This window comes from Pyricularia grisea, chromosome I, assembly GCF_004355905.1.
Source record: "Pyricularia grisea strain NI907 chromosome I, whole genome shotgun sequence".
Lineage (NCBI taxonomy): Eukaryota > Fungi > Ascomycota > Sordariomycetes > Magnaporthales > Pyriculariaceae > Pyricularia > Pyricularia grisea.
The window spans coordinates 507,855-520,682 of record NC_044973.1 but is presented as its reverse complement, the minus strand read 5'-3'; the positions used below and the strand labels follow the sequence as shown (position 1 = coordinate 520,682).

The following is a 12,828-nucleotide window of genomic DNA, read 5'->3' as shown; positions in this document are numbered from 1 at the left end:
ATAGAGTATCGCCATGTAGGCGGGCAGCGCGCGTTGTATTATGCAGCAATCCTCAAAGCGGAGCACCTTCGCGGGTGATGTGACCGAAAGATGCATTTTCCAATGATCCAGACCAGCCATATGCATGTTTGCCTGCGATCTTTCTTTGACTAGGTAGTATTTCATCCAGAACGGGCATACAAGATTAGCTTGCGCCGATTCAACCAAAACCCCTCCTTCAGCTCGGGTACCTAAGCCGCCACATAGAGAAAAAAAGCTCCGCTTTTAAACTCTTGGCTACCTTAAATTGCTGTATCTAGATTTTATATCGGGTACTTACAGCTTGCCAAGTGATTTCTGTCTCTATGAGAGGTAGCGTCAGCCATTCGGGCTGTCTCGATATCCTCTGGTCTCAGAAGCAGCCACGCGTTGCAGGCAGACATCATGTCCACCTGCCGCAATGGGCTTGCTGTGCGAATGGTCTTGGGGTTTAGACAAAACAAAGACCGAAGACTGCATCTTGCCATGCAAACATCGTGATAAGGATGCTGCCGTCTTTGCCAGGATCGTATATAAATATCAACCCGACTATCCCGTCAAGAGTCTGGGTATTACTTCGTGGTCAAGCCCTGAGTGTTATCAAACTCTCGAGACTATCACCTCCAAAGCAAACAAAACCGTCTCAAAATTCACCATGAAGTTCACCCTTCCCATCATCAGCCTGCTGGCAAGCACTGCCATGGCTGCCGTTGGCGACCTTTGCGTGGCGCAGAATGTGCGTAGAACGTCGTCGACGTTGCCCCCTCCATTCCGCCCCGTCCACCGATCCCCCCTTTGTTTTCCAGAGAAAAGCGAGTGGCTGGCTAACGGTTACAAAAACAATCCCTCCCCAAACAGAGCATCGGAACTTGTCAGACTACAACCTTTTGCAGCAACCGGGGAGGCACAGCACCGGTCGTTGGAGCTTGTCCCAACGACCCCAGTAATGTCAAGTGCTGCCTGTACCCGAGGTGCAGCAGCACCCTCGGCTTTTGCATGTCCACCTCGGACTACTGTCGCTCTGGGATCCGTCCAACGTAAGTTATTTGAGCAGACTCGAGCACACGTGATGTGCACTTTGTGAATGCCTTGGCCTAACGAGCAGACCGTCTTTTTTTTTTACAGAGGCCAATGCCCCGGACCCGCCAGCTACAGGTGCTGTGCCACTTGAGAATTGTTGATGCGATCAGTAGTGCTTTGGACTACAGTGGGACATGGGGCTGTAAAAGATGGGGAATACCTTGCTTTCTTTGCGTCTTAGTACAATCCAACCCAGAATACAATAAATACCACTACAGTTGAACCTTTCTGACAGGAGTGGGCTCAGGTACTGGGTACTTGAGCTTGTCTACATTATGGAACCTCGCTACACCCCAAACCAACGCTCTATAAGTCATGTTGCCATGTTTAGTATAAAGAATAAGCAAGTTCTCTCCGCAAAAGCCCCCACACACTACACATAATATCGTATGGTATAGATATATCCAGGTACTTCCACTTTTCGGAGTATGAAGCCGGCACAAGCTACACCATTCTCTTGACCAGGTCATTATTATAAGCAAGCAAAATGTTCCTTGTGTTATATCTTGTTAACAGGAGAACATGTCTTCTGCATAACGAATTATGCTCAGAGGACGGTATCCTAAAAGCCGCTCGACCTTTGATCTTGTGGCTTTTCTTGTGTTGGTTTCTTCGGCACTAGAAAATAAAAGAATATCTGTTAATGTCTATACAAATTTCGACAACAATATTGCCCGTAGCGTTAGGGAGTAACAGAGACAACTTCAGTACCTCTGACTATAGCTTTCCCCGGAAGCTTGGGCCAAGCCGTTCTCTTCATTGAGACCCGGTCACCGCGCTTTGTTGGAGAACCCCGGGTAGATGAGGCTGTACCAGTTGGTGATGTTGATCTTGCTTTTGCGCTGGTGCTTGAAACTTTCTGAGCCCGGCAGTCTACCTTTTTTCTGGCACTCCGTGGCGATGGTGGAGGTGGCATAGGATGATCTTTCTGACTTTTTGATACTGGCAAGCTCGGGGGTTGATCCATATTAGCTGCCACCGACTTTTCAGGATGAGTTGCAGCTGGAGCAGTGTTAGCTCTAGAGCGTTTCGATGTCTGAGAGTTTGATGTGGTTGACGGGTCACGGTCAATCCCGTAATCGTCTTTGAAGAGGTCTTCAAGCTGATATCTATCAGTTGTCTGTCTCGAATATATAGATACCTAGGCAAGGTGTGTGCACTCGGTTATCTTCGATAAGGACTTACTGGAGGAGGCCGCTTTCGACCGCTTGAGGAGGATTTGAATTGTGCGGAAAAACTCGGTGACACTGGCGTTGGAAGCTCTCCAGCAGACTTTGACGATGCTTCAAGCCGACTTTCGTGCTGAGACTCACCGCGGCTGTCATCACGGCCGCTTTTCAGGATGTCGACAATCTCGCGCAGCTTCGAGCCGATCATGTCCCAGTGAGGGCTGCGTCCCTTGACTCCCTGCATGACCTTCCTGTAGACTAAGTGGCCCAGATCCTCGTCATCTGGAAAATGTTCCAAGATTCTAGCCTTGAAGTTCTTTCCCACCTCGGTTGAAGGGCCGAGATAGTTAATTGCATCCAAGCAAGCTTTGACGTGCATGTGGAGTTCCGTTTCTGTTTTGATTTCTTCCTCCTTAATCATACCACTAAGTTCCTGCTGCTTGTGGGTCACGTAACTGTTTATCTGAGTTTGGGCGACTTGAGCCCAAGGTAGTCCACCTTGATCTGTGTCGGCGCTTGGTGCTCTCGTATCTGGAGGCGGGGATGGCGCCATGGCAGGAGTACGGCGGTCTTCTCCGTCAGCTAACAGGATTGTTTTCTTAAACTCGAAAAATTATTATTGAGCAAAAAGCCCATAATCGAGGCTTGGGGTAATGAATGGTGGATAGCTGTGTTGCAATGTGAGAAAGCCAATTATCCAATACATGGTGGTGTTCAATCAAGGCTCCTCCATAGTTGTCGTAAAACCAGACTATGGAGATGCCCTATAGAAACATTAGCAGTGGCGATTGTTGAAAAGCCATCAACAGAAATTTGAAGAACCCTATGCAAAGAAACGAACTGCACTGTCACCAGCCAAGATAGACGAGGCCTCGAACCATGAAACCTAAGGTATCTCTATTCAGGTAGGAAGCGAAAGACAGGCGGAAGAAAGTTCAATTTAGAATGCGACGAAAAAAGGCAGAGTAAAAGGTAAGGACACCTACCTCCTTCCTTACCATGACTTGGATGCATACCTTTATCATGATGGAACGAATTTGTGTATTCACGCTGCCAGCCGAACGAACAGGAACGGGCACAGAAAGTATGAACCAAGGTACGCAGGCAGCTTACATCTGCAAACGGAGCAAAGCAGACAGCACGGTCATCGAAGTCATGAAAAAAGGCAGGACCAGTAGGTAGAATGAACAGGTATTGCCAGTGGATTGAGAGGATAAGAGCCGGAAATGTTGGGGGAATGCTGCGGATAGACACATTCTGGTCGAAATTTGATAATCGACCTGTCAGTTTTTGAACCCTTGATATCTTCCGTATTGCCAATAACAGGGGCTAGCGCAGCCTGATTGCCGTTTTTATCGGGAAAGCAAACATAGGTAGGCAGGTAGGATGCAGTCAACAACCAATAGAGAGGTAAATGCCCCTGCAATTAACCGAGATGCAGTGATGTTGCCAGGGTTGGCAGGTGCGATGATGAAATACCGGGCTCTCTTAGTGAGAAACGTCGAGCCAAGGTAAGGCAAGCAAACACTCTCGTCCCCTTACTTGGGGTTCTGTTTGCTTCAAGTTGAGGCAAGGAAAGTGGGTACATTACCCACAGGTACCTAGGTAGGTGGTGCCTACCACTATAGAAGGTACCTAAGACAGGTGGGCAGGAATAGTTACCTAGGTAGGTAGGTAGGTAATGTCAAAACTGTCAAACGACAAACATCAAGTGGGGTTGGGCTTTTTTGTCTTTATGAATTCCAAGCAAGAGAACAACTCGACAGACTTTTCAGTTTCTATCCTCGTCTACCTAGGTACCCCTTCGGGTGCGCCCACGCTCACCCATACCGTACTTCCCTGCCACTTTGATCCTCTCGAAACCAATCCTCTTCTCTCAAAGCAGTTTCCGTTGAAGCATAGTTGATAACGACGCTTTTTGGTGCGGTGTATGCCATGTAGGCCTCAGCACCGTTCTCAGTACCGAGACCACTGTCAGACCTCGTGCCATGCGCACCCCACGGGCTGCTTGGATCGTTGCGGTGGTGGGTATTGACCCAGACAATACCAGCCTCAATCTGCTCACTAACTCGGAAAGCCTGCGATAGATCTCTCGTCCATATCCCGGCACCCAACCCGAATGAAGTGTCGTTGGCCAACCGAACAGCATGTCCCTCGTCCTCGAAGCTCGCCACCACAACCACAGGCCCGAACGCCTCTTCGTACCACAAATCTGTTGCACAAACATTCGAGCCGTCCTGGTTAGTACCACATAGGACTGTCGGTGGGAAGAAGTAGCCCTTGGAAAGATCAAACCCGTCCAAAGGGCTCATGCCTGACATCCGCTGGCCGCCACAGAGCAGTCTGGCATTTCCGCTGGCAACTGCACCATCGACAAGACGCTGGACTCCCGAAAGCTGCTTTGATGAGATGAGAGGACCCATCATGGACAGCGGGTTTTTCGGGTCACCCATACGGCGGACGATTGAGCTGCACTTCTCCGAGAGCTTCTCGGTGAGTGCCCCGAATATCGATTTGTGGACAAGCACGCGCGTGACTGCCACGCAAGTCTGGCCGCTGGCAACGAAAGCCCCAAAAACAATTCCGTTGACAGCGGCATCCAGATCAGAAGTCTCGAAGACCACCAAGGGCGCCTTGCCGCCTAGCTCAGCATTGAATCGAGCCAGATTTCCGCCTGCAATGGCCCCAATTGCCCGGCCTGCTGCAGTTGAGCCGGTAACGTCAACCTTACGGACCAGGCGATGTGAGACGAGTTGCTTGCCAGTCTCGACCCCCAGACCAGGCAAGACAGAAAAGACACCCTCCGGAAGGCCAGCGTCTCTAAGAATCCTGCCAAGCTGCAATGACGTGATTGGCGTCAATTCTGATGGCTTGAGGACAACACTGTTTCCGGCGGCCAAGGCCGGGGCCACCTTCTTGACAGCAATCAACAGCGGATGATTGAATGGAGTGATAAGGGCGCAGACACCTAATGGCACACGGTCGACCCAGTTGTGCAGAGACCCGGTGGTCGGCAGAACATGGCGTTCGTCAACGCGTAGTCTAGCTGCGTAGTACCGAAACCACTTTACCAGGCTCGGCACCTGTGCCTTCATCTCGCGGATGGCCCTGCCCGTCTGCAAGACCTCGAGGTCAATCAGCCCCGGGAGCTGTTCAGAGAGCAAGGTAGCGGCTTGGTCAAGGACATCGGCGCGAAAATGGCGGGGAGCCTTGGACCAGGTGCCGGCAACAAAGGCATTATTGGCCTGTTCAATACATTGATCGACATCTTGAGCGGATGCAGTATGGCAGCTTGAGAGTGACGGTCAGGATTACCGACGCTGCAACAGGGGGCAATAAAGACATATGTATGGTTGGGTTTGGGTTGCGCCTACTGTGCAAATATCTCGCCGGTTGCGGGATTTTCAATTGCTAGGCTAACATCATGCCAAGTCAGAACATATTCTTTCTTCTTCTGAGTATGAAGCGAAGAACTCCGACTTACATATCGCCGCCTCCGATCTTCTCCTTGCCAGCAACCCAAAGCAGGTGTGCCTCAGAGGTTGCCTGACCAGGTTCTGTGTCAGACATTTCGATTATTAGGCCGTTTGTGATTCTACTGTACGTTTGTTCGAACGAAGCAAATCGAGCGAGCCATGTCAAGCAAACTTGGAGAGTTTGTATGTACAAGTGACCGACCCCTATCCCCGCACTCCCTCCCCGCTTTCTGGATCATTGTCGGCGATAAGCGTCTTTGACTGAGTATCTTCGGTACCTGGTACCTAGGTACTGTGGTTATCCGTTAGCTACTGTGGTGTTGCACTAGAATTCAGCGAAAAATCGGACGCCCCCGCTCTAGCCAAAGTTAGGTAGTGCGTGGGTAAATATAACCTGCGAGTCTGCAACACCTACATATTCCACTTCGAACATACAGTACTGTATGTAGTTGCAGATCAGTCTAGAATAGGCTGAGCTGCGGTATCCCGGCATTTTTGTCAAACAAGGTGGGTATTCAATTCTGGGCTAAGCACACTAGGCCAAATTAGGAAATTCGACTCATAGTGAGTCGACGTGAGGCAGGACACATGCGACATGATGCGAAAATACTAAAGCCAGGTCTGTAGTCTCTACTCCACAGGTAGTTTATGACCTTTCGACCAAACTCATCTTTTCAATCCTATGGGAAACACTGGCCAACTAGGCCTCCGCAAGTGCCCGTATTAAACGCATTTATCATCAGGGCCTCGTGAGAATCGAGGCCTATTTACCCTGTCTGAGTGCCCCCATCAGCCTTCAAAATGCCAGCATCACCAAGACAGACCCAGTTCCGGTACTACCAGCCGCAGCAGCGACTTGCCTTTGTCGACCCCGGATAACCTCTTGCTCTGGGAGCCAGCCGACGAGGCCATTCTCGCAAGTGTCGCCGCGACCTCTGATCATCCTTCGGTTGATACCTTGTACTCTCTCCATCTGCCGGTCACTTGGCCCAGCGATTCATTTGGGCTGTCCTCCCTGGACGGGTCTTCCGCCGACCCCTTCAATCCCCACTTTCCAGCGTTTGTCAACCTCGCAGACTTCAACAACACCACCTCCTATCAGACGCCGACTTTGACGCCTTCTGCCCTGAACTCGATTGATCCACTTCATCAGACCGGAAAACCCCTTGATTCCATGAAAGCATCACGATCCGCATCACCTGCTGTCAACAACCAAAAAAACACCAAGGCGATAAATTCATCTCCCTTGTCACAAGGGCATCCCTCTCCCGAGGAAGCTTTTCAACAGGAGAGCGAGTCAGTCGTGCGCAAACGTGAACGTAACACGGCTGCTGCTCGTAGATACCGTCAGAAGCGTCTGGATCGCATCAAGGAGCTTGAGCACGAGCTTGCTAAGGTGGCGGCCGATCGTGATGATCTAAGACTCAAGCTGGCGAGGCAGGAAGCCGAGACTGCAACTCTGAGGGATTTGCTGACTTTGGCCACCGGTAGGGGGACGCAACGTTCTGACAGTTAGAAGGTGGAATCCGATAGATTGTGCTTGCTTTAATACAGGTATCAAAGTCCCCGAGTTGGGGTGTCAGTAATGTCCCTGCCAATTTTATAAGTGAACAACGTGCTTGTGAAGGAGATTAAATTTTCAGACGATGTCAGCTCTTTCTGGCGTTCATCATTGAATTCCGAGGTCATCATGTTATCCTATCGTACACGGACTCGGATCGGAAGGAGGTAAAAGGCTTGTCATCATGCAGGAAGTACGGTAGAAAAGTGAATGGGTTCCATACCTTATTGGATTTACCTTCTCCGCAAGTCTTGAAAGGCTAAGACAGTGACTAGAACATGCAATCCAATACAAGAGAGACAATACAGAGCATCAAGGGTAGACTACAAGCTAGTAGACACCTGCATCTCGGTCCATGGTAATGTGCAGCTTTTATATCTAACCTAGTGTAGGTACCTACCTACTATACTCTCACACCAAATTTTACATGACATCTTGTACCCCCAACACCAAATCTTGGAGCGCGTCAAAGTATATGCTGAGTGAATCATATAATGTCACGCCGAGGACACCCACTTGTAAGACACAAGCATGCTACCAAGACGATACCTCAATCAGATAGGCAAGGTTAGAGCTCTGCTCGGAGTCAGGACCTTGATATAGTAGTGGTCCGAAAAGAGTCGGGGGACTTGGAGATGAAGAACAACATCTTTCCATAAGGTGGCTGTTTGTACCATACTACCCAGCGTTCTACATAATTATGAGTCTATCAATGCATCGTAAAGATAATGTTACTTGTGCAAACATCTGTGCGCTTCCCTGCTAAACAAATTGTTCCTCCGCTTTCCGTTACAATCATGACAGTCAATCAACGAGGGGGCGACCTAGAAACGGCCATGTGCGCATACGAAACCCGGCGTTATGTTCAGCCGAGGAGCCAATATCATTGAAACCCTGACGGGCTAGCTTTTTGCAACACGATGTGCACATGCAGTAAGATTGATCGCTCTCCACCTCGTCTTCCTGTCCCTCTGTGCCTGTTGGCACATCTTGGCTCAGAGCCGAGCCCTTCCGGCCCAGCCGGTCCGGCTTGCCGATCTTACCCACCTGGTTTTCCTCGTCCAAGAGAGCCTTCTCCCCCTTCAGTGCCTTGACGAGTCCCTTGTCGACTAGAGCCACGAAGCTGTCGTGGTCACATGTGCTCGGGTCGGGCCTGTCGAAGAACTGCCGCAGCTGGGGCTCCAACCTTTCCCAGATGTCGACGTAGGTACCGGGCCGATCGGCAACCTCGGCGACTTGTGCGTATCTGCACAGCTGCATAATCTGGATCCGAAGCAGGTCCACGCACTCGCAGCAGCCTTGGGCGGTGAGAACGGCCAGACATTCGTCCCGGTCCTCGAGAAACCTCCTCGCCTGGCCCTCGCTCAGCGCCGGGAACCGCCACATCATGGCCCTGCCGAGCGCCACGACCGACGTCGTCCGCAGGGCATCGCGCTCCTCGTCCTCCAGCTCGTTGATGAACCACCACAGCGCGGAACCGCGGAGCATTCCCTGAAGCACGTCGCCAAAGTCCGGGTCGCTAATGCTGAGAACCCCGGAGCACTCGAGCAGGTGGAGGCGGGCGCAGAAGGCGCCGGCGCTGGTGAAGTACTCGATGCCGTCCCGGTCCAGCACCGAGTCTCTAATCGTGTTGTTTTTGTGCTCGGGGTCGAACGCGATGGCGAGTGGGTTGATGTCGCTTTCGCCGAGGCCGATGTTGGCCCAGTCGTTTCCCGGGTCGCCAACGGGGGCATCGTGACTGGATGGGGTGCTGTTGATGCACAGATTTACCTGCTCGACTGCGTCGGGCTCGTGAGATATGCAAACTTTGCTGAGCCAATGCTCGATACTGGCTGGCTTGTCTCGGCACTCGATGGCAGCGACATCGGATTCACCGCTGAGGTTCTGAGTGTTGATGTTTCGAGACAAGTATCCTGCAACACGTTCGCGCCCGCCTGGTAAGGGATCTAGTAAGTGTGATCGTTGACAGACTTTCATGTCAGGGAACAGCATAGCAGCCTCGGAAACAACCGCAGCAATGGTGTCTGATAGATGACGGGCTGCTTCCTTGTCGATGGTGAAATCATCCCCAACAATCCGAGTCCAGATATGAGGGAAACGTCGGGATGGCGGGATTTCGAGGTTCAGTCTGCCTAGCTGAGCGTTGAACTCGCCTGATGGCGTGTGTATTAGAGCAAAGACCGGCTGGAAGAAGTCGCAAGCATAAGTGAGCCACTCGTCCGGACGAAGGCATCGGGGGCCAAGCTGCCTGATCTGCCAGTTGATGTAGAGCTGGATCTGGTAGAGTTTGTAGACAGTCACAAGTTCGCGGTCGGAGAAGCCGGCATCCGTTTTGGCCTGCGGAAGTATGGCATAGTGAGCTGCGGTGATGTTGGTCGGAAAGACTTCTTTCTGCTGGGTCAAGTCTGGAGTTTGGTTGCCCTTCTGATGAGCGACATGTTGCGGTGCAGTTGCAGTGTCCATGCCGACAGAAAGAACCCCATCGATTGCAAGATTATGGATAGGAATGATAATGATAAGAATAAGCGAATGTTGGATATTGGTCATGACGTGAAGTTTGGCCGGAGATGTTAACGAGAGGAAATCCAGGATGCAGCCATTGTTTTAACACCAAAAGGTTGCATGTCAAAAGCTGGGTTTTCGGAAGGTGGATGAGAGGCAAGAGAGTATTTTTCTTCCCAAGGAAAAAAGGGGATGCGAAAGTGAGAGCCAAGTGAGTGTTGTATCCTGAAGACGCAAAGTTTAGATGGTGGATTGCCAGGACAACGACGAAAAAAAAAAAAAAAAAAAAAGTGATTGGACGCGTAGAAAAGGCATAGACTTGTATATGCACGAACAAGAGTAAACTTCTTTTCGGTGTACAAGTCAAGTTACAAGATGCAAGCTCTCAGGGGTATCACGTGCATCATGAGTAGCTAGTGGAGGTTAACTTCTTATTGGCTCAAAAATACCCTATTCAGCCATTGTTGTCCCGTTGTTAGGAGCGATCGCTCACATACATGAATGATGAATAGGTAGGTACGGTAGGTACCTACTGAAATATTAGCTTGCAGTCTCGTTATCATCAACAAAGCCTTGAAACCCAAGTCTTTCTTGTTGTGGATGGTATCGAGGAAGCAAGGCGCCGAGTTCCACTCAAAGTCTTGTCAGGATATTGACTGGACTGACCGTTGGGACCGCTTGATTGGTATGCAGTGCGCCCCGTGATGCACAATTCGGATCGTCTGCACCGAAACCCACGTGCCGCTTCTGTCCATTTATGGCCCCCGGCCCGTCGTGCGTCAATTTACCTTAGTTTACTACGGTAAGTAAGGTTGTCTTTGTGTGTTGAACGTGACAATCGACAGAGGAAATTGACGTAAACAATCGCGATTGATCGTGCGTTGCCTTTTTCTTCTTCTTTTCTTTTTCTGTCTCTCTACCCATTCAGTTCAGTTGATTTTTATTCTGTCTTCCAACCTATATTTTTGAAATCCAACATAAGCACCAAAGATAGATAAGCTTGTTGTCGTGTAGCCCCCACGATTTCCAAGCTCCGAGTGCAACCTGAAATCTAGAAGCTCCATCCCATCACATCAAAAAGAAGCACTGGGCACTCAGTCACTACCTACACTGCACTGCACTGCACTGATTTATAGGTTCCCCACCTTGATTATCTAATCCGGTGTCGGACATTCGATCCATCGCAGCACTCACTACACGCGCGACTTGCAACCGCAACCCGAATTGCAGATCATCTGGGTAACTCAGACCATTGGCGACCCGAAGCAAACGAAACGGCATATCCTACAGAGCCCTTCACTCACGCCACCGTCGCGCGCTGCTGACCCTATTCTTGCTTCGGTTTTCTCTTTTTCTTCATCTGTTGGCGTTCTTTGCACTTTGTAGTTTGTTGTCAATTGTTCCCAAACCCACAAGACAAGGCTGCTATCTCGCCTCGTCCCGCTGCCAGCCTAACCCGCCTTGATCCGACGACCACCCCTCCGGTTCCCTGCACCCCCAACCGGCAAAATGTCGGAACCACGTATGTGCATCGCAACTTGCTATTATCATGGCAATAAGAGTAATCTGCGCAAACTTGGACCAAAGTCCGGCCAGCTAACACGGGCCGACTTATCACAGTGAGCGCGGCCGACGAGGAGCGGTACACAAACATCATCGATGGCATTCTCCAGACGGCGGACCTCCAGACGGTCACCATGAAGAAGATTAGGAATGGTCTGGAAACTGCGCTCGATGGCAAAGATCTATCTGAACACAAGGTAAGCTCTTGGTGTTTAAGCTCTATACTTGCGGTCCCTCGTCCACCGGCTGGCCACCATCGCTAATCCGTCATCGTCCCTGTAGCAAGCCATCAAAGCTCTCATAGGTGCAAGGTTTGACGCAGCAACTGCCAATATGATGGAGAACCCCAACGAGCCTACTCCGGCGGCCTCAGAAACGCCAAAGCGAGACTACGATGACATGGTCAACGGCAACGGCACCGCCGTCAAGTCCGAAGAGGACGAGGAAGAGGAAGTGGAGGATGACGAGGATCAGGAAGGAGGCCAAATAAACGTCTCGGTGCCACCTCCAAAGAAGAAGCAGAAACGCGAGTCATCCACCGAGTCGGCCGACGAGAAGTTTGCCCGGCAGCTGCAGGCAGAGGAGGAGCAGATGGCGAGGGTGCGTACCACGCGCGGCGGCAGGGACAAGAAGGCAGCGCCTAAGAAGAAGGTGACCAAGAAGAAGAGCAAAGCCAAGGTCGCCGCCGATGACGATGAAGACCTATCTGGTGATGGAACACAGAAGCGCAAGGCCGGCGGAGGGTTCCAAAAACCTTTCCATTTGAGCGCGTCGCTGGCCGAAGTGTGCGGAGAGCCTACTGTAGGTGCTTCCCTTGAATATGCACTATTACTGTTTGGGCATATGCCCTCCCTTGATTGTTCGTGACTGACATTTGCTATGACGGGACTAGCTTTCTCGACCCCAAGTTGTCAAAAAGCTCTGGGAGCACATCAAGGGCAACAATCTTCAGGACCCAAACGATAAGCGACAGATTCTTTGCGACGAAAAGATGCAAGCCGTATTCAAGCAGAGCAGCTTGAATATGTTTGCGATGAACAAGCTGATCGGCAGCCACCTTTACCCTGTCGACGAGGAATAGAACGCGACCGATTTCAGATTCCTCTTCTATACCCCTCATGCTGTAGAGTCACTCTTCAGCTGTTATTTACATTTTCATTTTCTTCCTTTCTACACTTCGTTTGATGGTTGGTGCAAAGGGTAGCCGCGAGGGAAAAGCAAACTGGTACGGCGTTTCATGGCTTCTTCCGTGATTTTCTGACATATTATAGCCTCCTCTACTCTTTTCCTTTTTCTATGTTTTCCTAGCTGTCTTCTTGCCCTTTTTCGGCTTCTGTTTCCTTTACTGTTTTTTTTTTTTTCCTTTTTTCTTTCTTTGTGGAGTACCATTCTGGCGCCTCACTACAAACGGCACAGACGTGCTTCACCTCTACACTGATGCATTTTACTTGATTTTGCA

The 12,828-nt window shown here is 50.6% G+C and overlaps 6 protein-coding genes across 6 annotated transcripts; 3 read left to right on the top strand and 3 right to left on the bottom strand.

Annotated features, from left to right (window-relative positions):
• Positions 1–673: 673 nt before the first annotated feature.
• Positions 674–1,189, top strand: PgNI_05236 (uncharacterized protein; the record flags this gene model as incomplete). The annotated part of the gene is made up of 3 exons (XM_031125270.1): positions 674–754; positions 877–1,055; positions 1,144–1,189. 3 exons carry the CDS (start codon positions 674–676, stop codon positions 1,187–1,189), a joined length of 306 nt encoding a protein of 101 aa, XP_030982342.1.
• A 679-nt stretch (positions 1,190–1,868) lies between these two features.
• Positions 1,869–2,820, bottom strand: PgNI_05235 (uncharacterized protein; the record flags this gene model as incomplete). Its single annotated transcript, XM_031125269.1, has 2 exons — positions 1,869–2,030; positions 2,284–2,820. 2 exons carry the CDS (start codon positions 2,818–2,820, stop codon positions 1,869–1,871), a joined length of 699 nt encoding a protein of 232 aa, XP_030982343.1.
• Positions 2,821–4,025: 1,205 nt separating this feature from the next.
• Positions 4,026–5,990, bottom strand: PgNI_05234 (uncharacterized protein). Its single transcript, XM_031125268.1, has 3 exons — positions 5,752–5,990; positions 5,642–5,683; positions 4,026–5,558 (listed from the first exon to the last, which is right to left on the bottom strand). The coding sequence occupies exons 1-3, from the start codon at positions 5,835–5,837 to the stop codon at positions 4,088–4,090; spliced, it is 1,599 nt and encodes a 532-aa protein (XP_030981906.1). The 5' UTR covers positions 5,838–5,990; the 3' UTR covers positions 4,026–4,087.
• Positions 5,991–6,544: 554 nt separating this feature from the next.
• Positions 6,545–7,259, top strand: PgNI_05233 (uncharacterized protein; the record flags this gene model as incomplete). Its single annotated transcript, XM_031125267.1, is given in 2 exon segments — positions 6,545–6,576; positions 6,587–7,259. The coding sequence occupies 2 exon segments, from the start codon at positions 6,545–6,547 to the stop codon at positions 7,257–7,259; spliced, it is 705 nt and encodes a 234-aa protein (XP_030981907.1).
• Positions 7,260–8,108: 849 nt separating this feature from the next.
• Positions 8,109–9,767, bottom strand: PgNI_05232 (uncharacterized protein; the record flags this gene model as incomplete). The annotated part of the gene is made up of 1 exon (XM_031125266.1): positions 8,109–9,767. One exon carries the CDS (start codon positions 9,765–9,767, stop codon positions 8,109–8,111), a length of 1,659 nt encoding a protein of 552 aa, XP_030981908.1.
• A 966-nt stretch (positions 9,768–10,733) lies between these two features.
• Positions 10,734–12,765, top strand: PgNI_05231 (uncharacterized protein). Its single transcript, XM_031125265.1, has 4 exons — positions 10,734–11,328; positions 11,427–11,566; positions 11,652–12,170; positions 12,262–12,765. The coding sequence occupies exons 1-4, from the start codon at positions 11,316–11,318 to the stop codon at positions 12,448–12,450; spliced, it is 861 nt and encodes a 286-aa protein (XP_030981909.1). The 5' UTR covers positions 10,734–11,315; the 3' UTR covers positions 12,451–12,765.
• Positions 12,766–12,828: the final 63 nt, after the last annotated feature.

Excerpts from the sequence above, each read along its gene's own strand:
- PgNI_05234 (XM_031125268.1), bottom strand. The coding sequence starts at position 5,837 with ATGTCTGACACAGAACCTGGTCAGGCAACCTCTGAGGCACACCTGCTT. Across the intron at positions 5,684-5,751 it reads AAGATCGGAGGCGGCGATAT|CCTAGCAATTGAAAATCCCG; the intron begins GTAAGTCGGAGT and ends GCATGATGTTAG. Across the intron at positions 5,559-5,641 it reads ACCGGCGAGATATTTGCACA|CTGCCATACTGCATCCGCTC; the intron begins GTAGGCGCAACC and ends GTCACTCTCAAG.
- PgNI_05231 (XM_031125265.1), top strand. Across the intron at positions 11,567-11,651 it reads AAGATCTATCTGAACACAAG|CAAGCCATCAAAGCTCTCAT; the intron begins GTAAGCTCTTGG and ends TCGTCCCTGTAG. Across the intron at positions 12,171-12,261 it reads AAGTGTGCGGAGAGCCTACT|CTTTCTCGACCCCAAGTTGT; the intron begins GTAGGTGCTTCC and ends TGACGGGACTAG.